Source organism: Coenobita brevimanus, chromosome 26 (genome assembly GCF_032717465.1).
Source record: "Coenobita brevimanus isolate Jiangsu-jjx chromosome 26, ASM3271746v2, whole genome shotgun sequence".
NCBI classification, from domain to species: domain Eukaryota; kingdom Metazoa; phylum Arthropoda; class Malacostraca; order Decapoda; family Coenobitidae; genus Coenobita; species Coenobita brevimanus.
In genome coordinates, this window is record NC_136979.1 from 715504 (window position 1) to 741743 (window position 26240).

General features: G+C 40.5%; 1 protein-coding gene across 1 annotated transcript in view; it reads left to right on the forward strand.

Annotated features, from left to right (window-relative positions):
* The first annotated feature begins 1659 nt into the window (after nt 1-1659).
* Nucleotides 1660-26240, forward strand: part of LOC145394121 (obscurin-like) — a 54029-nt gene continuing 29448 nt past the window's right edge. The window contains exons 1-3 of the mRNA XM_080268101.1: nt 1660-1799; nt 2614-2716; nt 3668-3752. Of these exons, the coding sequence (XP_080124227.1) occupies nt 1660-1799; nt 2614-2716; nt 3668-3752 (328 nt within the window). The remainder of the gene's footprint in view (nt 1800-2613; nt 2717-3667; nt 3753-26240) is intronic.

Sequence of the window (26240 nt, forward strand, 5' to 3'; positions counted from 1 at the left end):
TGCGATTACAATATCAAAACAGCTTTAAAATTCAAGGTAATTACTTATCCTGGGAGGCATACCTGCCTAATACACTTAAAACGCACGATTTGTACCAGTATTTCAACGTTTTCAACTACCATAGACTCTTATTACCAGTAAACAAAATATGCACTAAGGGTGATACACGTTACAGCACCAAGGGTAAAATTCACTTAGCTGGCTTCCTTCTATTACAACAAATATTTAGACTTAAGAACATTACCTTATTATCAAACATATTTTTTAAAGGCAAAATGGAAGATCCAATGGCTGACAGCCTGTAAATGTTGTAATTTCCAGAAAGAACTTTATCAAACGAGCTAAACTCGATACCAATTCATTTCGAGAAAACTGGACACACTATAGTTAAGAGACCGTGGTCGTAGGCAGGCGGAGATACCTGAGGAACACATATCGAGAGCTGACCAGCTAAGGGCATGAAAGAGCAAAAATATCAATTAACTCTTGCACTAGGAAAGCTGAATGAAAATGGGTGTGTGGCTACACGTGTATCTCATGCCCTGTGTAACTGGAGGGGGAAACAAACAGTTAGTTCCAAAGAGTAATGGCCGCCAAAAGGTCTGACCTCTCTAATATGACTGTGCCTTTAATATTTTAATATTTTGTGCATGCTAACAAAAGACTATCTTACTTAGCCTACGGAGACCACTGGTAGTAAACGGGGTGTAAACAAGTTGCATTAACTGCGGTACCTATTAATGCTGAAGAAGGAACTTCTTCACTTGGTGGCATCAAAATAATCAGACGGCTCAACTGTGAGGCTGTACAACATCCCATGAACTACTTTCCTGTTCCCCAAAAGGAGGATGGTGGACTGCAGGGGAATGGCAACTTAAGCCTGCACTCCACTGGGTTCACGTTTCAGATGAGCCTGGGGCCACTATGATAGGCCTCTCCTATAATAAATAAAACTGCATAGGCTACCAAAAAGCAACTGTAAGATATAAAAATGTAATCATACTGAGGGATTTTAAAAAGCTGAAAATGCCAGTAACTGCGAAGCCATATTGTCACTAAACATGTAATATATTGGTCCCTTGGTATATTAGGTCTTACAAAAGTTCTGCACCTGAGTGTGCGAGTTGGTAAGAAACTTAGTGCCTTTAGAGACCGCTTCTCAGGTAACTCAATCTCGTAATCTTCTCCGCCAGCTAAAAGTGTGTATCTCAAATAGGCTGTGCACGGAGTAATGTTACCCAACCGTGATTATCTTAACTAGTAAAATGTAATCTCTCTCTCTCTCTCTCTCACTATCAGCAAGGATTTTTCAAGTCTCCAACACATCGCCTAAAGCTGTAATCAAGAAAGCAAGTTAACGCTTACAGAAACAGAGAGTAAGGTGTGTGTGTGTGTGTGTGTGTGTGTGTGTGTGTGTGTGTGTGTGTGTGTGTGTGTGTGTGTGTGTGTGTGTGTGTGTGTGTGTGTGTGTGTGTGTGTGTGTGTGTGTGTGTGCAGTTCACTAAATAATAGAAAAAACATTCACAACTGTTCCTGGAAAGATTAAAAAAAAAACGCACACAAAAATGTATACTTGAAAAAGGTTGGAAATGCTAAAAAAAATGCTATTAAAGGAAAAGGATATATGGATTACAAGGAAAGAAAAGAACACAGAGTACAATGAATAAGAATGACAAGAAAAGAGAGGAGGCAAACATGATTGGATCTGGTGCTACACAAAAGGAGTGCTGTGCTCGAGGATGTGGCAATGGCGACAGTGAAGAGACCTGTGAAGAGACTAAAGACAGGAGAGACAGCAGGTACTGATGAGGTCTCTGCATCATAATACAAGCAATTGAAAGGTGCAGTGAAGTCTTAATGTGCCAAACCTTGAGTAAGTAAAGCTGTGCTGATTGCCAGACGGCTACTGTTATAATCCAGTAGTCATAAAGGTGAGACTGAGGGAAGAAAGTTTGATGTATCTATAGAAAAGCGACAGAGTTCATTTAATCTGAGACGGATGTCACAGCCTGGACATGAGCATCGCGTCTATGAGCCGGTTAGCGAAGGGTAGTACGCTGACCTGTGGATTACCATGCCCTGTAAATTCAAGGCGTACAAAGCTACCCTGGCAGAGGACGGAATGGTTATACTCCAAACGTGTTCCGAGAGAGACTTAATCAGATGAAATACATTAATGTGGATGGCTTTTGCATGTAAGTGAAGCCGTGAATTTCGTAGAACTTGGTGAAAAGCGAATGTAAGTTTGATAATTTTTATAGAGTGCTGAGTTGAAAGCTCTTCTAGTCTCGTGGATTCCTTTTTCTGTTACTGATCCACTTAGTCATCTCATATTAGTGAAACGTAAGGTTGGGATTAAAACTATTACTACTACTACTACTGATAGTAAGAAATAATAGCAATAATAATATCAACGCCACCACCACCATCATCATCCTTCTTCTTCTTCATTATTATTATTATTATTATTATTATTATCATTATTATTATTATTATTATTATCATCAATATCATCATCATCATTATTAGCTCAGCTGATGATCTTGTTGATAAAGGTGGCGAGGCTGCTGCTGCTGCTGATTAGACTAAACAACTTATATTATACAACCCAAGCCTTCAAGGCATTGTATATTTCCACTACAAGATCACTGCTGCACTGGGAGAGAGGGAGATGCAACTGCTTAAAGAAGATGAGGGAGAGGAGGACCAAGTTGGGGTAAGGAGGACAGACTTATGCAGCAACTCACTCACCAGGGATGGGTTGGTTAGCATACTTGGGTTCGCATTCGTGTGTCCCCTTCCTCGGCGATTTGTTTTCCGTATTTAGACCTGCTTTATCTCCTTGCAGTCTATGTGGCATCTGCATCTTCGTGTTTCCTCTTCCTCGCCGATTTACTTTGCGTATTTAGACCTCATTTATCCTTTACGTAATCACATCTAGGCTAGCATTCTAAGTAGTCTAAGGGGATTCGTGTTTCCTCTTCCTCGGCAATTTATTTCACATATATTTTTTTATCTTCTTGCACGAAATTACACTTAGCTATCCTAAATGGCATCTTGGATTTCGTGTTTTCTTTTTCTCGGCGATTAATTTTTCATATTACACCTTCATCGTCTTCGACGTTTCTGAGGTAAACTGTGCTGGTACCAAAAGTGTGTATACTAAAGAGACTGAGAAGGTGCAATATCCACAATAAATCGCCAAGAAAAAGTTGCTACGAAGCCTCCAGTGTCCAAGAAAGTGTGACTTAATTCTGCAAATATTTTAGAAAAGTGAATACAACACCTTCCCTTCAATCGGATGTCGTATTTTTGTTTTAGGCATGTCTTATTCGAATTATTTATATTTTTTTGGAGAGACTTTTCGAAATGAACAGGTTGAATATAGCCATCATATTAGCCGTCCACCTCGAGATGTTTTCCTAAATAAAAAAAAATAAAAAATCTATCAGTGGAAGGAGAAAAGTACAAAAAAAAAAAAAAAAAAAAAAAGTCCTTGGATTGACGGAAATAATTCAGTGTTTTGTCTTTAATAAAATTTTCTTGCTAACTCTAGACAGGTATATTCAGCTTCAGGAGGCCCTCTCGTATTGAAGGGGTTATTAGCTGTACCAGTCTCTTAATCACTTCAGCATATGGTGTCTTTGTAATAATATTATTCCTTCAGCCAGACGATTTACTGAACTCCGCGGAAACTTCTGGCAGAGCTAAGGACTTCCCTCTGACTTACAAGCGACACCTCCAGCCAGGAAGTAGGAGACAAACTACCAAATACGTCTAGTTTCCCCACGCCCTTCCCCTGATAAAGGGACAAATTTCGTGGCTGTTATGAGGCTTATTATACGTCATTTCCGCAGAGGCTCAAGTCGTCATTATCATCATCATCACCAACTTGTGTCAGTTCCCTGTAGAATAAAGGGCTCTCCGACTCTTCTAATTACTTCTTGGCTATATAGTTTTCCAGCCCAGAGCACAGAGTCACAGACTTGCGATCATTTCACTGAACTTAAAAGTTCTCTGACGGTGAAAGAGTTAAAGAAGGCTGTACATAAACTCCCTGGAGAAGTTTATCCTAAGTTTTTCTTTACATATTCAATTATTTTATCAGGTGTGTCCGACTGTGGGCATAGGCTTACCCCGTTCTCTTAGGCCCGGGAGTCCTAAGTCTCAGCAAGCTGCACATATCACCACTTCGGCACGAACACCCACCGTCCATACTGAATACATTCTAGGGCTGCCTCAGAACATAAGCCTCTGGAAACAGCAAAAATGTAAGACAAATGACGTGCCAGTACTAAAGAGATTAAACATTACTTTGGTCTTATTTACATTCTTCTTTACTGTTTACTTTTAATCTTCATGTTTAACATACTTCCCCTTTGTTTTGGTTCCTCCTTTGTTTCATCAGCAAACCGACGATTATTGAATTGCTCATTATTTATGCTAATTCCATTGTCGTCCTTTGTCCTTCATTTGTCAGTCAAGCATTTTTATCTAACTCTAGGAAAATATTTAGGTCAGTCTCTCCTGCGCTAAAGGTAATAAAATCGTCTGAAGGTAGTAGTAGTAGTAGTAGTAGTAGTAGTAGTAGTAGCAGTAGTAGTAGTAGTAGTGGTAGTAGTGGTTGTTGTTGTTGTTGGTGTTGTTGTAGTGGTAGTTTTGTTGTTGTTGTTTACCTGAATGTGAACCCAGCAAAAAAAACAGGCTGAAACTGCCCCTCTCCGGCAACCCACCATCGTCCTTTTGGGGGACAGGGAGGGAACTGAGGGATGTATAACCAGGCAGCTCCACCACCCAGTTATAACGGTGCCACCACATGAAGGCATCCTTCTCCAACACCTGTGAACTGTATTTTTTTTTTCTACTTTCACAGAGAAACGTCACATATTAGAGAACTTCGTCTTCATATTATTACTGTCAGGCCTCTAGTCTAAAGGGATGTTGGTACACAAATTTTGTTCCTTAAAACCTCAAGAGGTGACAGTTGTTTGGCCATGGTTCACATCCAGGAGTGGAATTCTCCAACATATTAACGACCGGTTTCCTGACGTAACCACGATATGTTTTTGCAGGAAAGACAAGGATTGGAAAGCGCAGAGTCTTACAATGTTTCCTGTTCCTACTATTTTAAACAAATCTTAATTACGAGAGGAAAATTATCATAGTTCTTAGCAGTTTTCTGCAGGAAGAATACGGAAAGTAGAATGCAGAATCTTCCCGTGTGTCTGGCACTTACTGGAACCAAATCTAACTTACGACAGGAGATTGAGCGTAAATATTTCTTTTGAGAACCCTTCACCAGGCAGACCCCCTTGGTAGGAAGGCACCCTGGTCAGTTTCTGGATTGGTTACATGTGCCTGTCTCAGTGGCATATGACACAGCGACGGTCCCCTCCCTATTGTGGTGGTTGTCAGGTCCCCAGCCACCCACTGACTGAATATACCAGGCTCTGAGACGCTCGCCATCGACATCTCTCCAAATATTGGCAGGAGACGGATCTTACTCTGCTTATCGAGGCAGTGTGTGTGTCAGGGAGGGTGACATCTCCTTTGTTGAGCACGCTCGCTCCTTCAATCACGTGTGGCTTTTTATGCGTGTGTGACTTTTCGTTGTCTTTAAAATTTATTGCTCCTCAGTGACAGTGATATTTGCTGTTACATCATGATCTTTTTCTCCAGTCAGTCAATTAACCTGTGTATCAGTGGCCACAGGAAAGAAGGCGTTAAATGAGTACGCGTATCATTTTCTGTCACCAAAACTCCGATATAGGAAGTGTAGTTCATCTGACCTGCCTATGTCATACAAGGTGGTGTGATGTGTTCCAGTGTGATGATGATGATGATGATGATGATGACGATGATGATGATAATGAGGAGGAGAAGTGGCTCATGTTGTGTACTGGTGACAATGCTAATGAGATAACAAGGTGCATTCCTTCCCATTCCAGTAATCCATTCACTGTGTGTGTGTGTGTGTGTGTGTGTGTGTGTGTGTGTGTGACGCTGCAATGATAAAGCTGCCCCGCTCTTGTGTCCTGCCTCCGTCCACTACTATACTCGATTCGTTTTTACTTGATGGAATTGCGTCACTCTGAATACAAAATCTTCGTAGCAGAAAATTCAGTGAGCCTTGGTTATGAGATACGAATGCGTCTCCTTGGTTACTAGACAAATCCATCCTCTAGTCTGATTACAAATTATACATAAGCGCTCTACAATACCTCCTCTACTTTCACCAAATATGCTTCTTTTTTTCACTCCTTTAATTTAGTGATATGGATCTTACTTTTATTCTTGCTGGTAATGCTAGACTATTTTTTTTTTTCAGGCGAGGGTGAGTATTAAAATCCCCTAGTATTATCTTCATCATCAATAATCAAAACTACAACCACCTTCATGTATTGTCTCCTGCCATCATCACCAGCATCATCACCATCATTAATCACGACTGCACCTAACATTCATCTACTTCCTGGCGTCGCATCCCATCATCATCACCATTACTACCATCATTTTCATCATCATCACCATCATCATCACTACCATCATCATCATCATCATCATCATCATCACTACCATCATTATCACCATCACTTACAACTGCATTTACCATTCTCCTATTGCCTGACGCCGCCTCCCACCATCCAGGTCATGCCATTATCCTCATGATCATCCGGCCACAATCACCATGCACCCACCTTGCCCATAACAACTTCACCATTACTACCCCAGCGCCACACCACCATCATAACAGTCCCGCCAGATGAGTTCTCAGTGTGCCACGAAAACAAAAATGTATTTGTTCATGAATTTACATCAGCCTATAGGAATAATCTATGGAAGAAGGGAGTTTTAAATGTAATTCAGGTGTTATTCAGTAAAAGGTATAAAAGAGAGTTTTAGTGTAATATTATTTTTAGGTCTTCTAGTATCTCTTTCTGAACGACTTGTTTTGCATATTAAAACATTATTTTCGTTGTTTATCTATCTACCTATCTATTAATCTATATATCTGTCTGTCTGTCTGTCTGTCTACCTGTTTATTTTTAATCATTTATATATTTATTTTTCGGCATAGCGTGCATACATGACATACTTCGTACAAAAAAATATAAACGTGCCATAAGCCGAGAAATGCCAGCTGAATGGTGTTTGGAAGTCTTTTTAACCGCCGAGAATCCGACTTTACGATGATTTTATGGGAACTGCCAGCACGAAGTCATGTATAGTCTCTTGCATCTGAAAATACTATAGTAACGACTAGTGATATCCCTGTAAGTGTGGAAAAGAGACAAGGAGGAAGAAAGTAAGAGGAAGACAGTGGCACAAGTTTATGGACAGTTTGTTGTGGGACGCTGAAGATGGATGGAGGACGTGTGATTTACTCAGACTGGCTGCTGACGTCAAGAGAGGCACTGCGGTGAGGTGAGGTGACGTGAGAGGCGAGGGAGGTTGCGGACAATTAACCTAACAATGTCTCGTTACGTTATGGCACATTTTATAGGCAAAATACGGATGCCCGGACAAGATTTATACTTTCCTCCGCGCCAACTAACATGTCCACAGAACCTCATGATCTCTCTCCGCCATCATGTGAGACTCTCGGATGGTTAATGTGAAAACTGAGGAGTATATGCGAACATACCGCGTAACTGATCAGAATTTTACCAACGGGAAGAAAATTACCTTAGTCAATTAGAGGCGACTGTTAGGTGGGAATTCACAGACAGGTTGGCAGGTGCGGAGTATAGTGTTAAGGGCTTGTACTTGTATTCTCGTAGGCTAAGGACCCTAACATCTTTTTTTTAGGCGAATTATTTAGCTTATTACGTCTTACTGCCCTCGCCTGTTATATAAATCCTTCTGATGTCGCTATGCTTGCCTAAATAACGCACAAAACCAAAGAAAGCAGCCATAGCCAAAAATAAATCGCTAAGGACGAAGTGCTAGGGAGCGTCCTTACCCGAACACACTACGGACTAAGGTGTGGAGGGCAAGATGGGGTTAAGTCTGTATTCCCAGCTATGATACCGGGTGTGAGACCATTCAACTTTATGTTCCTATGACTCACTCTCAGCTGAATATATAAAGTCTGATGTAAGTCTGATTAGTGGTGACAGTATTACTACTCTCAGTTTCCTCAGATTCTTAGGCATTTTCATATCGCGTGACGTTACCTGGAATGGAAGACTAGAGTTATCCAGATCATGAAAAGGTGAATGTATGTGTGCGAGAATAAGATGTTGTGGGGCTGTCTTTCCAACTACAATACTAGGGTTCATATTCGCGACGGGAAGCTCCCTGACACCTCTTTCTTACCGATTTATTTTTGGATATGGCTAGCTAGTATCGCTTTGTACGTTATTTATGCAGCGTATGGTGATATTAGAATGATTTAAGTAACACAGAAGAGGACGGCAAGGTGTAATAAGCAAAATATATCGCTGAGAAAAAGGTGGTAGGGAGCTTCCTTATAAGCGAATACAAGCCTTGGTGCTAAGCCTTACTGATGGCCGGACATCCTGTATTACGATATGTGACTCTATATTATGTGCTTATCTCACACGAAAGCATAAGCTGGTAAAATTCTGGGTACCTCCATGTAAAGCTTTATTATGGCGTGCGACACCAAGTAGAGACAGGGGAAAACTTCGTCTAATATTTCACCACTTCTGCTTTTTATTTTCCTCTCCTGGCTAACATTTCTAAGCTGAGAATCCGTCTATCTATCTCCCTGTCCATCTATCTATCTATCTATCCATCTAACAATCTATCTACTATCTATCTGTGTCCATCTGTCTATCTAGCTACGGTAACAAAACAGCAACACTCTTTCAGGAATTTAATAACAAAGATCCACACACAAAAGAACTCCCCATATTTTATACAGACTTTTTACAGCTTCAATCGAGCGAGAAGGTACGTCATCCCATTTTTTCATCATATTCAAAGCCTTTCTGAATGAACAATTGCTTATTCGTTACATCCCACGTACCGACACATATAATTGGCCTGCTCGTTCACTTGGCCTCTCCCGACTTGTATTTTTCTTTCGGGAGTTCATAAAAATATAATAATAAAAATGATTCTTTGTTCATGCACTGCACTAACTTTTAAACCTTTCAGGATACTATCATGTGAAGTTGTGGGAAAATTTCAGTTTGATATGCTTGAAAAAGGAATGAGGATGTACTGGTGAGTGTGTATTATTATTATTATTATTAGTAGTAGTAGTAGTAGTAGTAATAGTAGTAGCAGTAGTAATAGTAGTAGTAGTAGTAGTAGTAGTAGTAATAGTAGTAGTAGTAGTAGTGGTAGTAGTAGCTGTAGTAGTAGTAGTAGTAGCAGTAGCAGTAGTAGCAGTAGTAGTAGTAGTAGTGGTAGTCGTCGTAGTAGTAGTAGTAGTAGTGGTATACTATGTTCACTTTAATTACGCGAAAAATTGCCGTCTCTCCATTTTGAATACTAAGCTATAGCAAAAAATTAACACTAGATTATGGTACTACTCAAGATGAAGTGCCATGGGATGGCTGTAGGGTTGTAGTGTTGTCGTGTTCTGCCACTGCTCTACATGAAATATGCTACATAAAGGACGAAATCTGAGTCAGTTTAAACGAATTATAGTAGCTGCAACCCCAGGCTCATCTGAACCCACTGGACTGCAGGCTGTAGTTCACCATGTTTCTTTTGGGGGACAGGGAGGGATATGAGGGAAGTTTGTACAACCAGGCAGTGCAGTCATCGGGTCATATCGGCGCCACCACGTGAAGGCGCCCCTCTCCAGCATTGGGGTGAAGCGTGATTTGGTGTAATTCCAACACTGTCATGTCCTTCCACACCGCGGCAGTCCACTCAGCCCTCATTCACACTAATGATGTGGGGGCGGCGGCTGGGTGTGGAGGAAATGTACAGAGGAAGGTGCCCTGCTTTACTCGGCCTGTGTACTCTTCTCTTGGTTTTCATGTAGCGCTGTACGGAGCTCGATGGATGTGCATGGCAAGGATACAAACCCGCTGACACTTCCCTACAGCTTAGTATGCTCATCTGTCGGCAGCCGGGGTTAGATAGGCTGCTTCGGGCGTCCTGTGAATCGAACTGTGTTTTTTCCAGAAAAGTTCTCTGTCCTGTAAGATCTGAGGGTAATCTACACTAAGTGTTATCGTCTGGCTGTAATCACGCTAAACTACAAACATACATGCATACATACTACTGTAAGTATTTTAACCCCTGCATTTATCCATTTCTAATTCAATCCAGGTTTCCGCCAAAAAAAAAAAAAAAAAAAAAAAAAAAAAAGATTGTAGATGACTAATAAACAAACAAACAAACAAAAGCACCTGCTGGGAGTGAAGGTGTTAACTGTGAGCGGCGGGCGGCGCCATGATTTACGGTGGGGTCTATTTCTGGGTTAGGGGGAGGAAAAAGTACTATCCTCTTATTTGCGCGGGTGGTGGTGGCAGGGGAGCCGCCAGTACCTCATTCGCGTGGAAATTGCAGAATAAGGAAGCAGGGAATTGTGGACACCACGCAGGAAGATGAGTGTAGTTTGTAAATCATCCATATTAACTTTCTCATGACAGGGACAGCTCTGGTGTTACATAAGGAATTCTGGGCTGGACGTAGGAAGAAAAGATTAGTTTGTACACCTTTCATAAAAACTTTCTCACACGGATAGCTCTAGCATTACATTAAAGCTAACGCCAGGCGAATGTATTATGCTCTGGGTGAATTATAGGAGCCTGAGTGTTACTGCAGTCACTATAACTCACTTCAGGTCGGGACAACTCTAGTATTCTATTCCTGGTAACAACAGGAGATTTTACCCAGCTGAGAGTGAGTTTTTTAGTTCTAGTGCTAAATAATGTTGTCCAAGTTTTCGTCAAATTAGTAACAAAACAATAAAATGAATACACAGGGATATCTTTTAACTTCACAGAGAGAGAGAGAGAGAGAGAGAGAGAGAGAGAGAGAGAAGACCTATTAGGGTACACCCAGTAGTGTAGATTGCATAGGGGATAAAGTAAGGTAAATTATCAGGTAAGGGGAAGTTAGTAGAGCCGAGAACAAGCTTTAACTCTACTCCTTCAACACACGCACACACCCTCACCCTGCTGTTTTCTGCCACACACACATTTTTAGCAACAAAACTCATACCGTTGCACGCGCGTTTCTTGCCTCCGTGAGAAATGGTCTGGACTCATTCTACTTTCCGTGTATCTTACCCGGAGCAATACTCGTGCGGTGGATATTCCTCCTGTCGACAATGACCCTTCCTGTCTCATAACTCGTCGGAAATGACGTGAATGATATTTGTATTATTTTTTCTGCCACAACGGACACGATGCTGTTAAATTAAGAGAAATGTAACTGAAAAATCATTGGTTCTTTTCTGTAGCGTATACACTTTTTAAAATGTGTGACTTCAAATCGGAAAATCACTTGAATGGCTTTATATTATCATCCCTCTCCATATGAGCAAATCTGAATATAGTGGAGGTAACGGAGCTCTACATGGAGAATTCAGTCCTAATTTTCCGCAGTATACATCCAGTCCTAAAACAAAAAAAGTTATGTCAGGTAATTTTCTCTCCAAGTGGACAGTATATAGCAAAGTCTTGTACAGAAATGACGATAACAATCTTTTTTTCCTTTCTAGACAGACGGGATTTATCAAAGTTAATATCACTAAAAGAAAATTAAATCCTCAGTAATTTTTGATAGTAAATGCATATCCTTCTGCCTAAAAAGGAAAAGAAAATAATGTTTCACAAATATAATGTCAGAACTCTTGGGATTTTTTTTTTATAATTTTTCTCTCCAAATGGGCAGGATTTATAAAAGGCTATATTCTCGCCGGATTAGAAGATTTTGTAACATTTATTCCACACCTAATGAGCTTGTAATTTATATCTTACGTTCTTTTTGTATACTATTTATATCTTTCCATTATGGCCACAGCTTATGCCTGTAATATTTTAAAGGATAATAGAGACTAAACCGCAAAACAGGTCGATGAGAAAGAGGTGTTGGGATATCTAAAGGAAACGAGAACGCAGAGCAGTCAGGGGCAATATAAATATATAAACAAATAAGAATCTACAAAAGTACTATTCTGAGTTCTGTGTAACCAACCTACTCTCCTCTGCTGACGGGGTTCTGCCATTTAATCAAAGGCGCGACAACGTGAACCACTGCCACCAGCTCAGTACTTTTCCCACTTGTGTCGCTAATACCACCTATATCACTATGTTTACCTTTTACCCTTGTATTTACCCTCAGTGTAGTACATTCGTGGCACTATTACTAAAACCGCCATAATTCTTATAAACTCTATGGATAAAATACTTCCACGACCATCATTCCAGTGATACAGGGTTGCCAGTAATTCCACCACGCTTTCTCCTTTATTACTCTCACCACAACTCCTACATTTATCTTCCTGACGCAATAGCTAGAACCAAAACTACTATACGTTATATAAAAATCAAAGCATGAAATATTTGCCCCTGCTATTGTTGCCAGCATTATGGAGTTGCCAATAATTGTAGCGCCATAACACTGATATTACCCCCACCAGGACCCCGCCAGATACACCAATATGTCCAAATCTTTTCCTGCCTCGCTGCTACTACCGCTGCTATTGTCCAAGGATGACCACGTTATTGTATCCCCCTCCCTGTTCATTCCCTCTCCTCATATCTCTTTCTTCCTCTATGTATCTTTGTCTCCGTCTGTCTGTCCGTCTGTCTATCTGTCTGTCTCCTCTCTCTCTCTCTCTCTCTCTCTCCATGAAGCATATCTAGACTCGAGATGACACTCCTATGCATCCCTGAATACAAACTAGATGAAACACGCCCAGATAACACAACAACTTGGTGGACGAACTCTGACCCTGACCCTTGACCTTGACCTCAGTCTGATCTACACCAGTACCACATTACTTCTTCCAGTTCCCATTCTCAATGTGTGTATGAGTTTTCATCCTGGTCGGGGCAGATATTCATGAAATTTTTTTGTTAACAGTCACATACATATATAAATATATACATATATACATAAGTACATAAATACATACATAAATAAAGACATACATACAAATAAACATATACATTTAATTATACATACATAAAATATCCTTACATACATACATACATAAATACATACATAAAATATACTTACATACATACATACATATATATATACATACATACATAAAATATACTTACATACATACATACATATATAAATACATACATACACATATAAATACATACATAATTACATACGTACATACATACATGAAAAGGATTCGTTCCCAATGGCTACGCTGCTGGTCTGGCTAATGAATGGTAGTGTCCAACTGAGATACTAATTGTGCCAAGTGCTGTATTTTGCTGTTTTATTACTTGGCCATGTATTTTTAACCCCTTCACTACGATGGCACCTCAGCTAATTTATTGTTTTCTAATTTTCGAGGTAGGAAAACTTGATATATTCCAATTAACCCCTTCAGTATAAAAACCCTCCCGTTAAACTGAATTATATGGTCTAGCAGCAGCAAAAATAAATAAATAAATAAAGAAGGAATGAAAGAAAAAGTGAAAATAACGTTCTTAGGCTACAGGGATTAATAGACTCTTCTTATCATGCAAATTAAGTAGATAAACATAAATAAGGTTGAAGCAGCTGATGCAGGGGTAAGGATCAATCATACTTTGAGTTGGTGAGTTGGAGCATTTTGTAGCAGTGGTATTATAAAAAAAAAAAAAATCCATTTAATGCTGATAGGGTGACAGAGTCTTCCTTTCACCCTAATCAACTGAATAAACCAGCAGAAATTGACACAGCTGATGGAGGGACTAAAGGTTTATCCCCATTAGAGTTACACCCTACTACCACACCTCCAACAACAGCAACAGCCCTCTTTGTTGGCTCTACACCCATTAACACTTATCTATGACACGCATCTTCTCGCTCACAACCTACGTGACCAATTATCGTTGCCGTTTATCACAGGGATTATGTTTAACTATTCCCACATCGCATATTAAGCCGAGAGTAGCTGGTACGTATATCATCGTCATCATACCATTTTTCTTCACCAAAGGGTGACATGAGGCGGCCATAGGCTAAAAATTATATACTGTATATATATATATATATATATATATATATATATATATATATATATATATATATATATATATATATATATATATATTCAGAGACATCCAATATCTACAGTTTTTAACTGTGGAGGTCGGCAGAAAAATAAAAAAACTTACATGTCCAATGTGTGTGCTAATACAATGTGCAGTATGATATCACACTGTTCGCCCAATGATATAATTATGTGAATTAACTACAGTTCTTTATATTAGTTATCATTAGGGTGATTCGCCTCTGCCACCAACGCATTCAAGGTCCATAGTCAGTCTTGTGAAGTTCCTCGGAAGACAAACACACTGCTCTATATATGGTGTAAATTATCCAAGGAAAAAGCTATGACGAAGAAAAAAGAAGAAAAAAAATGACAGTATCAGGTCGCATGCTCACCACTCAAGCTAAATATAAAGGTTGGGGGAGTATTTATTCTTCCCACTTCAACATGAGTTGGGTACGGGGTCGTAAGGCAGGTAAAGAGGCGATGAAAGTTATATAGATCCGACCCGTGTGCCTGACCTGATCGCATTTGTCTCGTGTTCTGAATGGTGACAGGAAAGAATGAGTATTTTTAGCCCCGTCTAAGGATAGGGTAATATTAACAGGCGCGCAACACGGCGCTATTGATCTCTTGAGAGCCCAGGGGGGACCACACACACATACACACTGCTTCTGGCCACTACACACACACACACACACACACACACACACACACACACACACACACACACACAAGCTAGGGTTGGACCACATCCATACACACACATTCTCATTCTCTCCTCTACAGACACACACACACACACACACACACACACACACACACTGCTTTTTTTCTCTAAACACACACATACACACACACACACACACACACACACACACACACACACACACACACACACACACACACACACAATGCACTGACTAATCACACGCACAGCAAGAGATGGAATGAGGAAAGTGTAAGTCATATATAATTGCAATTTACGTCAGCGCTCATGCACTAAAAGCAGCACAAAAATACCCTTACCTCCTGGAGAGAGAGAGAGAGAGAGAGAGAGAGAGAGAGAGAGAGAGAGAGAGAGAGATGAGAGCGGGTGGGAAGGAAATGGTACCCAAGAATGAGATGAAAAGAATAAACGGTGGCAGGTAGTGGGTTACTGTGTGTGTGTGTGTGTGTGTGTGTGTGTGTGTGTGTGTGTGTGTGTGAGAGAGAGAGAGAGAGAGAGAGAGAGAGAGAGAGAGAGAGACCCGACTGCATGAAGGGGGAAAGGAAATTTCATTTAAAGCTGCAGATAGTAGTACTGATCCAATTTTTGGCTGGGCACTTCAGAAACTTATAATGCAAAAATTTGACAAGTCTGTTGGCTTCAAAAGTAAGCGCTCACTGTCTTGTAATCAATCATAATAATGTTAACTAGTATTTATGCAAGTAACTATAGGCTACTGCACATATGCTCAAAATGTAGTGTACCTTCAGTTTTTCCGTCTCAGCATTGTAAATCAGTCGACAAGATCCACTCATTTATTTGTATGCTTAGTATTATCAATATAGTGTAGACTAGAAACTTCACATAACTAAACAATATCTAATCCATTCATAAATACTGTATATTACAGTCTGAGAAACAATATCTTTCCAGTTCCGTTCTAAAGAAAAAATTCAGCTTGCAATATACAATAAAAACCATGTCTATACTAGTGAGTGTTTCAGATATATAGATTTTTCCGCAATGTATTCGTTAAACTCTGAGAAGATTTTTTTCTCTCTGTAACTGACGGTCATCAGTTAGTTTACATCATTACACTATCACGAAACAGTGTCAAGACCTCGTGAAGATCTTGCTATATTATCCGTTAGCGGTCACGCGAGTTGGAAAGATCGAATTTTCGCTTAGCCAGTTCGAAGCCTTAGACGTGTAAAGGAAGTGCTGTTGACAACCTAAGTGAACTGAATGCTATTGGATAGGAAGGCAAGAAACAGCGTCCTCCTTGTCCAAAGCCAGCGAGAATAGGCACAAAGTAAAGGAATCATAGACTATAAACTGAACACAGATAGAGGTGTTCTTTGAGCATTTACGCCTGAGAGAGCAGATGGGTGGCAGAGTGTAAAGAAAAGAGTAGGAACTGATTGATGTTAAATGAAGCACGGCTGAAAGTTAGGGGGAGTCAGAGACGGGGAGACTGAACTACCTAAGTAAGTCATCTTTATCTTTCCCATACCAATTTATTCAGTTGAAGGCAGATCCATCTTACTGATGAGGATGGCGACTATCTACATTAAATTTTCAGTATGATGACGGGCTGTATAATACATCCTTGCTAACTCCAGTTTTTTTCGGTGCTAGGTTAGGTTTGGTTAGATTAGCCAAGATCAGGTTCGGTTGAGTTATACCAGGTTGGGTTAGGTTAAGTTAGGAATGAGTCAGAAAATAAGGGTGCTTGATTAGGTAATGTTAGGTTGGGTCGGCTAAGGTTTGGTTAGGTTAGATTAGGCTGAGCTGGGTTGTGCTGGGAAAGGAGGCAAGAAGGGTACACCTGGGAGGGAGAAAGGGTTCCGGGGAGGTAAGAATGGAGAAAGGGAGGGGTCAGACTGAAAGGGGGAGCGGCAGATCGGGAAAAATAGATAAAGCAAGGCAGAAGGGGGGAAAGCCAGGCAAGGAGGGAGTTGAAGCAGAGATATGGAAAGGATGGGGCCAAGGAAGCAGTGAGGGGGTGCTCTGGCAGGGAGGGAGAGGGACCATGTAGGAGTGGATTAGGCTTGAAGGAGGTCCACGCTGGGAGGGTGTGAGTCAGGAAGGAAGGAAGCAAGATGTGGAGGAAGCCTGGTAGGGTGAGGAGGGGAGTGAGGGAAGGGGGACTGGCACGCAGGAAAGGGGTCAGGAAGGAAGTGGGAGGGAGAGGGCTAAGTAGGACATAAAAGGAACAGACAGGGAAGGATGAAGGGAGACGCCTGACAGGGGGGAAGGACGTAAGGTGAGAAGAGCAAGACAGGGAAGGAGAGGACCAAACTGGCATGGAAACTTGTAGGCTTAAGGCAGGGAAGGATGAGGAAGGCAGGTAGGGGGCAACTTGGCAGGGAGAGGCCTGACAGGGAGGCAAGGAAAATGGTAGACAGGGAGGCAGGGGAGGCATGGAGGAAGGAAAGGGTTGAGGGGGCGAGACAGGGAGGCAGGGGGTGAGGTAGGGAGGAAGGCAGAGTGACTCAGTGCGGCACCAACCCTCTAACGCTGTGGACGCTGTGCCTGGCTCTAACTCTCTCGGCTGCCCGGCACAGCTGCGGCCACAACGCGATACACTTTCTCTGGAACCACTATCGCAGCACCGAGAGATAACTTGGGGTTGTTTTTTGTGAGATTACTAGTTGACTAACAACATAAACAAACTTTTTATGTGTTGTTAGGGAAGCACAAACGAATTGATAAAAGAGTTCAGTTTACGCAGAAAATGTACGGCCAATGTTCTTGTTATCCAGTTACCAATTCATTGACTACATACACAAAACTTGTGTGTGATTGTGTGTGCTGATAAGGAAGCACTGACGTACAGAATACAAAAATCATAATCCAGGCTGGAGAAAAAAAAAAGTTTGATTTACACTGTAATCGCTCGACCAGGTGGTATTCTTAGTGAATGTCTGTGACCCCGTATTTTGCACTGAAAAGAGGGCGTAAATGATAAGATTAAGCCATTAAAACTTTAAAAAAAAATCTCTTGCTTATCAAGAATATTGAATATTGGTAAATAGCCTCATAAACTGGGACATGAAACTTCTGACAAGTTTTCCCTTTTTAGCGGCTCTGTTGTTTTCAAGGGCAGTACCCCAGTGATGTGAGACCGTATCTGCTGCTCTTCTATATTTTGACACTTTATGCTGCCATGAAAAATTGCTCCCGCGTTCAATACTTTTCTTCTACTTGTTCCTAACGAGTCTGACAAAGAATATTAAAAAGCTGACGACTTATGGATGGAAAGTAAGAATTAGGGTGCCGACTGAAAGCGGCACAAGGCTTTTATTTCAAGACAGTAGTTTGTGTGGTCTGGTACCCAAACTAAGGAACTGCTACACTAATGCGCTTAGGCTTGGGTCAGCAAGGCACAAACTTCTGATGGCTGTGCTAGTGACGGAGAGACAGTAACTGGCACCTGGGTAGTTCGCTGAGTGGCAAGGAGTGACAGAGGCAGGATGTGGTCTACCATATACATCGCTCTCATCTTTACATTAATTTCCACGAGTAAGTATCATACAGGATTCTGGGGCTTGAATGGTGAGTAAATGGGAGTGCGACTCATTCAAGTGGGCAAACTTTGGTTAGTGTCCAAGTCAATTTTTTGCTGGCTCTCAGGACCCTACCTCTCCCCGCACTGGGTTAGGAAAAGAGGTATGGACCATGATGATGATGATGATGATGTAGACACTAAGATATATGTTTGTCGCAGATGGGGGTGCACATGACCCACTCATTTGATGTTGTGATACCTGCACTGAGTAACATGATCAGTGACTTCATGTGGCTCAAGGAATCATTTACTGCGTTGGGTGGTAGCCATATAACCAAGTGGATGCCTGGTGGTCTAGTGTTCTAAGGCTCTCCGAAGGCTGATAGGGGTTTACTGATTACATGATTAAATAATGCCACTAACGGAAGGCTGACGGTTAATGTAATGAATATGCGGATAAAGTACTCGTAGTTATAATTGGTTTGTTTTCATCTGGCAAAGATTCGTAACTTCATTTTTCGGCTTAGATGATTGTTAGGTGTAGTCATAAAGGAGGATACATTTTTCTAGTAACCAAACAGAGTCGTTCCTACCCCATAACTAAGAAGAGTCGAATTCCACGCAATCACGACTTATTATTCAAGTTATGAGTGGCCCAATTCCGTCAGATAAAAACAAACTAGTCAGAGTACCTGGTTCCTACGTTTATACTGGGAAAATAAATAACTAGACGACAGATATATTCATGACATACAACCCCATCTGCTGCATTACTATATTTCTTTCACCTTAACTTGGCCCAGATATTCGCTCTTTTGCAGCTATTTCATGTAACTCACTGTCAGGAAAAGACATTGCTACGACTCTACATACTCTCCATAGCATTTTTCGTGACTTGCAACACATTCTAGTGCTAATCTCTTGTTACATCTTGGCACTCATGAAAAGAAGACAATTTTTGGTCAAGTTAAAGAGAGTGGGCTACTATAAAGAAAGAATTATGCGGACTTAAGGCGATATCGTTCACTCGGAGGATATAAACGTTTTGGCATTAGATATAAAGTTTTGGCTCGATATAAATGATTTGACTCAAGAAATAAACGTTTTGGCACAAGATATAAAATTCTGGCACAAGATGAAAACGTTCTGGCACAAGGAACAAACGTTTTGGCACGACTGGTTGGCACTTGAACAGGATACGAAGTAAGGCCATAACGTTACACTCGCGCCTGAATGGTATTACCGGTATGTGGGCAATAAACCCCAACCACCCGTCAGATGGATGCCCTTACAGACTCCATCAGGTTGCAGCGCCGTAACCCACTAGACCACCAAGCGTCAGTAAGTTATATAGTTACTAGCGTTGTAGATGGTTTCCTGAATTACATGAAACTATCTGGCTAGTCATTCAGTGTAGGGTCATTGGAAGTCAGCACTAAATCGAGTGAGTAGATGATGGGCATGCCACCCCCTACCACAAAACTGGCATACCATTCCAATGGACAACGTTTCCTCATGTGGGTACAATTCTTGCATTCGAACAGTTATCAAGGTACATCACAGACATCACGAAGCCCTGCATTATCAATCATGAAAATGTTTGTTAGTAACTGCAAACTTTTACTCACAATAATTTAACTAAGAAAACCTAAAACCATTTCTTTTAATCTCACAAACTAAAATATTTACCCTGAAATTTATTGATAAGCAAACATGTCGTAAAGAAGAAAACATTTGCACTCAGATGTAAGATTATTTCCATGGTCATGATCTATGAAACTTATCGTCATTTAAAACTCTTTCATTTACTTGTTAATTTATTTTTACTATCTTCGGACGATTCTGTTCAGCTTAGGGAGAAAAATTAGGCAGTGAAGAGGTTCATGAAAAGTGTTTCAACCACATCACTACAAATGGTATCTCGTGAGTTAACAAAATTATCTAGATACAGCAGGTACAAAATACAAAAATACATCATCTGAGTCACAGGGTTAAACAATTAAACAGAAAATTTGCTCGAAAGGAGAAAATCATGATATAATAAGTTAAGCAGAAAAGATCAATAATTTTTTCCGTATGAGTGTTTTGTTAAGTAGGGTACGTTTTAAATACTATACTCATTTCTCTTTAATATGGCCCAGATTCCCGACCTTTTGCAGCTTATCTCACGTACCTCAGTGGCTGAACAAGACAACACTATGGCTCTACATCCTTTTCATAGGATTTCTTCGTGACTAGCAGCATTATCCAGTATAAATCTACTGGTACAACTAGGCATTCAAGTTGGAGATGGTAGTTTTAGGCCAAATTAGAGTAAAAACAACGAGTATAGTCCCTTCGCCTCCCTGCCTCTCTCATCGCTGGAGTCCTGGATGCTTCAGTAACACGTAATGGACAAAGATGCATATTATCACTCACGGATGGACGATGATATGAGCTTCAGTCCACCATGTCATACTCAAGCGTCTGTGAAACCAACGATGAAGAGAGACAGAAGGGACAAACTGTACATTGGCATCTCATGAGTGGTTGGGCTGGGTGCTCGTCTGTGCGCTGTCAATGTGTTACTGTGTCGACCACCGCTAGATTCAACTTCCTTTCCTTCCAAGATGGGTCAGAAAATATGGATCACTTGTGCAGGGAGAAACTTCTAAAGTTCTTGTATAATCCAACCTACGAGGAACACGACTTGCTTTGCTGACTGTGTATACTGAAAACTGTAACTAATATGTGTGTGTGTGTGTGTGTGTGTGTGTGTGTGTGTGTTTTATGCGATCAAAAAATAATTCATCAAGTTACATGTTGAGTTGTGGTGTCGTTTCATTATCATGTAACAGCTACAGTATGCACTGAGAGAAACTGTTTGATTAATACATTGCACGGAAAACTCATGTACGACTATGTAAAATTCTGTTATAATACGCAATACGTGTCATATGTCTAAATTGACGTTTCTGTTTTGCCTTTATAATGAATGCGCCAAACACAAAAAATTGCACAGTTATCCAAATGTAATTGTTGCTACCACTCACTGATGGGAACTTTTGTCGGGAAAATGGATTCTGTCAAATGGTGCTCGCTTTGTTGTTTTCACTTTATGTATTTCGTTGAGTTTCTTGTTTCAAACTGTTGGCTGAATTTTCTGTGTTAAATGAGACGTTGTGTGTATCGAATTTTGTGAAGAGATGAGTCATGTGTGTTTTTGTGACGCTTTAGGTCTGTTTGTGCCTGTGTGTTTTTGGTTACGGTTGCTGTTAACTGGTATATTTTAATATCTCTAATGTTGGTGGATCGTATTTAGTCCTATGTGAATTTATGTCTGTGATTAGCGTTTACTAGCCAGCCAAAGCAGATTAACACTCAGGCACATATGACTCATTCTCAGCTGCATAAAATCGTTTGGCGTTATCTGAAGCTGATCAGAATTAGGGGTAGTTCCGATCGCAGATTTCCCGACAGCGCTAAGCTAAATTTTCGCAGAATGATCACTGTTCCAGTTTTTTTCCTTGCTCCCCTTTTCTAACACTAACCTAACTTTACCAATCTTCACCTAACAGATTAGCTAACAGATTAACCTAACCTGACACAAAGATTAACCTAACATATAAACTTTCCTGATACTGAGAAAACAATGTGTGTGTGTGTGTGTGTGTGTGTGTGTGTGTGTGTGTGTGTGTGTGTGTGTGTGTGTGTGTGTGTGTGTGTGTGTCCTCTTGTTTTCAGGGCATAAAAAAAAAATATAACTGCCGTAATTTTTTCTATACTTCATATATGACGTAACACCGTACTATAAAACTGGTAATTTTGGATTACTTTTCACAGTCAGATTTGGGTGCAACTCGAAAATCCATTTTGAAAATTTGAAGGATGTCTCGAAATTCTTTAAGACTGACGAATTCATTTTTTTTTTTTTTTCAATAAATCGTTCACGTAGGTTAAAAGTATAGAAAAATCTGCTTAATAATTTCATGGGAATTAGGGAAGTTTGGCTGATACACAAAAACATTTTCTTTGGTGTATCGCCATCGAGCTACATACTGTGATATAAAACTAGAAAGATTATATTCCTTCCTACTCTTGTTGTCTTAAGTACCCATGCAAGAACCAGGAGTTACTGCAGTAGTTGTAGTAGTAGTCGTAGTAGTAGCAGCAGTAGTAGTAGTGGAGTAGAGTAGTAGTAGTTGTAGTTGTAGTAGTAGTAGTAGTATAGATGTCGTTGTTCCTGTAGCTCCAGGTTCATCTGAACGCGATCTTAGTGGTGTGCAGGCTGAAACTCCCCTCATCCTGCTCTCCCCCATCCTCCTTTCGGGGAATAGAGAGGGAGCTGAGGGACTTTTGTAGGGCCGAATAGTCCAGCTGCCTAATGATATCGCTGCCACCACGTGAAGGCGGCCCTCTCACGCACCAAGGATACCGTAATAATGACCATACGTTGCTGAAAGCCCTTTTGTGCTTGGATATGATACGCCATTACCCTGAAAGAGACTGCTAATTAAACAACATTTTCTGAATACCGGCTTTTCAGCGTTATATTAGCCAGCAGCGTTGTTAGAAATTTGTCAGCCTACGAGGAGAATCATAATGCGTATAGTGATTACCAGCAGCCATGGCTCTATCAAGACAAAGCAGATGTTTGTCACTGAGTTTCATTCTAATATTTCCTGCTGTTTCGTCCTCTCCAGTAACCAAAAGCTTGAGAAGTCTTAATGTACAGCCGGATACCAAGCAGTTAAAGTGACAGAGGATCCAAGTCTGGCCGAAATTGTTGTACCTCCTCGATATAAAAATAAATAAATAAAACAATCCAAAAGGGAGAATAATTTTCTTCTATAATAATTCATAATTCTTTCGGCGCTTCGCCATTATACATTCCTATTTCATTACAGTAACGTGGCATTTCAACAGCGAATGGCATAGTTCTTCTTCACGTTATTTCACACCACCAGGCAGCAGCATCACAAGAGGCGAGCCACACAGCTGTATACACTCCCTCCAGGTTCCGAAAATGCAGTACTTTAGAGTCTAGACGCTCCGGGAAAACAATTCTCGATGGTTCTGTCCGTTCCTCTCACCTTCAAGAATGCAGTAAAAAACGTGCAACAGAATTTTCACTTTTTCCCTGGGCTTACAGAAGAATGTAAAGCACTCTTAAAATCTTACACGCTGGTGAACACAGGAGGAATGATGTAACACATTTTAAAAAGGAGCTTACAGAGGCAAACACAGTAAATATATAGCAAAACAATACAAAATTCTCACTAAAACTTGTCAAAGCAGTGACTGCTACTTACAATAATAATAATAATAATAATAATAATAACAGTAATAATGCATACATAAAAACAGAGCCCAAGAATTGAAATATTGGTTAAAAATTGCAAAGAAGTATCAGGAAAGCAAAATAACCCGAGCAGTTTTTCGCCATAGTTGACACGGGCAAAAGTGGACCCAGCATAAAAATCCCGACTCCCCTTCACTCTCCCCTCCTACTGTGTAGGGGAAAAACTGAAAATGAGTTGTACAGCCTGCAAACTCTTATCACGTATATTGTCCAGAAGATAAGTGCAACTGTATAACTGGCCAAACCTACACACATACACACACACACACACACACACACACACACACACACACACACACACACCAAAGTTGAAGGCATAACTATATACCTATACACATACACAAACAATGATGAGTATTTCCATGCAGACATACACATTAACATGCCTTCCACTGTAATATAGAAAGCATATTATTTTTCTGGCATCTTATTATGCTTGACACTGACAGAACTCATAAACCTTACCTAATCCGTTGTTTATTATCGTTATTTAGGCGCAGAAGAGAGACATGATTAATGCTAAGCAACTTTTCTTCTTTTGCTTTATTGGCTAATTAGTGAACTCATTTATTCGGTTAACTGCATCGTGTCAAAGCAACTATTCATATATGCCATGCCTCCACCAGTGATAAAGATCGCAGAGGAGAAATATAATCTTGCTATGGAATACTTTGGAAAACAGGAAAGGCTGTGTAATGGTCTGTGGTTAAAATATTGTATGGTGTGGACAGCTGTGAAAAGTCTTTAAGTATTAAGCCGTTTCCACAATACAATGACAATAGAGGCGTGACTAATGAAGAAAGCACGACCCTCATACAGTGGCTACCAATATGTGTATGTGTGTGTGTGTGTGTGTGTGTGTGTGTGTGTGTGTGAAAATTGAGAGAGAGAGAGAGAGAGAGAGAGAGAGTTATCAACTGAGTGCTTCTAAATTCTCCAGTTCCACCCACAAGCAATACCATCCAGATGCATGCCTCTGTGGGGTAGGAATATTCCGTCGAGTGTCTAGTAAAAAAAAAAAAAAAAGAATAAAGGGTGCTAGAATCCTTGTCATCTCTCTCTCTCTCTCTCTCTCTCTCTCTCTCTCTCTCATCTATCCTTCGTCATTTCTAGGTTGTCCAGCATCCACTCCTATTACCATGAATTCATTTTATCATATTAATATCTTATCAATGGACGCCGCTCCGTATTCACAGTACTACAAATCGATTTATATCCATCTGACAGAAACACACGTGATCAAACGGTGATATCAGCAGTTATGTGTGCAATATTATTACGCAAATCATCCCTATTCAGAGCCGAATTCTGGTTGACAAAGAGGCCTTTGAAGCCCGAGTTTTAAAGCGATGTGTCTGAATAATAGGACTTAATATTCTCCCGTGAATTATGCAGGTCTTATAATGTCAAAGATTGTATCCATCTATCCATCAGCCAATTCTTTTCAACTCCACAGAAGACGAGAGTGCCCCTGAAGATTTATACCAATATGCTAGTAAGATAATTCGCTGACGAAGAGGCGTTACGAAAGCCATCGAGAATATGGATTGGTGTGTGTGTGTGTGTGTGTGTGTGTGTGTGTGTGTGTGTGTGTGTGTGTGTGTGTGTGTGTGTGTGTGTGTGTGTGTGACTGTTTATTTGTTTGTCTGCTGACTGTGTGTTAGGTTTGTTGGTGTACTTTTGCAGGTGTGTGTTTTTTGTGTCCTATGATTTATAATTTTGGTGTTATATATGCATGTATGTCTGTTTGTCTTATATTTATTTAACTGCCAGTGCGTGCGTGCAAGTGTGCGTGCGTGCGAGTGTGCATGCGTGTGTATATCTGCAACTACCAGCAGGACGGGGCAATCCTCACCCCAGTACCACCAGACTCGGGGCGCTGCAGCAGTAACGATGTCGGGGATTTGGAATTTTGCACTTACACCTCCCTCGTTAGCCGACAATGGCCCCAGTTTGCTTTTCTTTCTTATCGCTGGAAACTCAGCACTTCGGGGAGGGGAACATTTATGAGGTGCCGTTATTTGTCTTCGTGTTTTTTCATTAGAAGGGAGGAGGAAATAACAGGAATTCTTTGGCATCATTATTCACTAGTGGAGACGAGGAAAACTGGAATTCTCTTGTACTGTAATTCATAAAAACAGACGAAGAAAGCAGGAACTCATTTGTATTGCAATCCCTTAAGAAAGTCAAACAAAAACAGGAGTTCTTTTATACCACTGGTCATTAGAGGAGACGAAGAAAAACATGAATTATTGTTTATTATAATTATCACGAACACCGAATTCATTTTGCTTAACATCGGATCATACTTTTGCTTGAGATATAAAATTAATAAATAAAAAGTATATATCTGGAAAAAAGATATCCATGTTGAAGTGCACAGCAATTTGCAACGCGTCTGAAGGGTTTTACTCAAGGTATCGATGCAATACCTCAGTGAAATATTGGTGTGCTTTTGACTTCGAAGGTGCAAATAGTTTCTCTCTCTCTCTCTCTCTCTCTCTCTCTCCCTCCACCA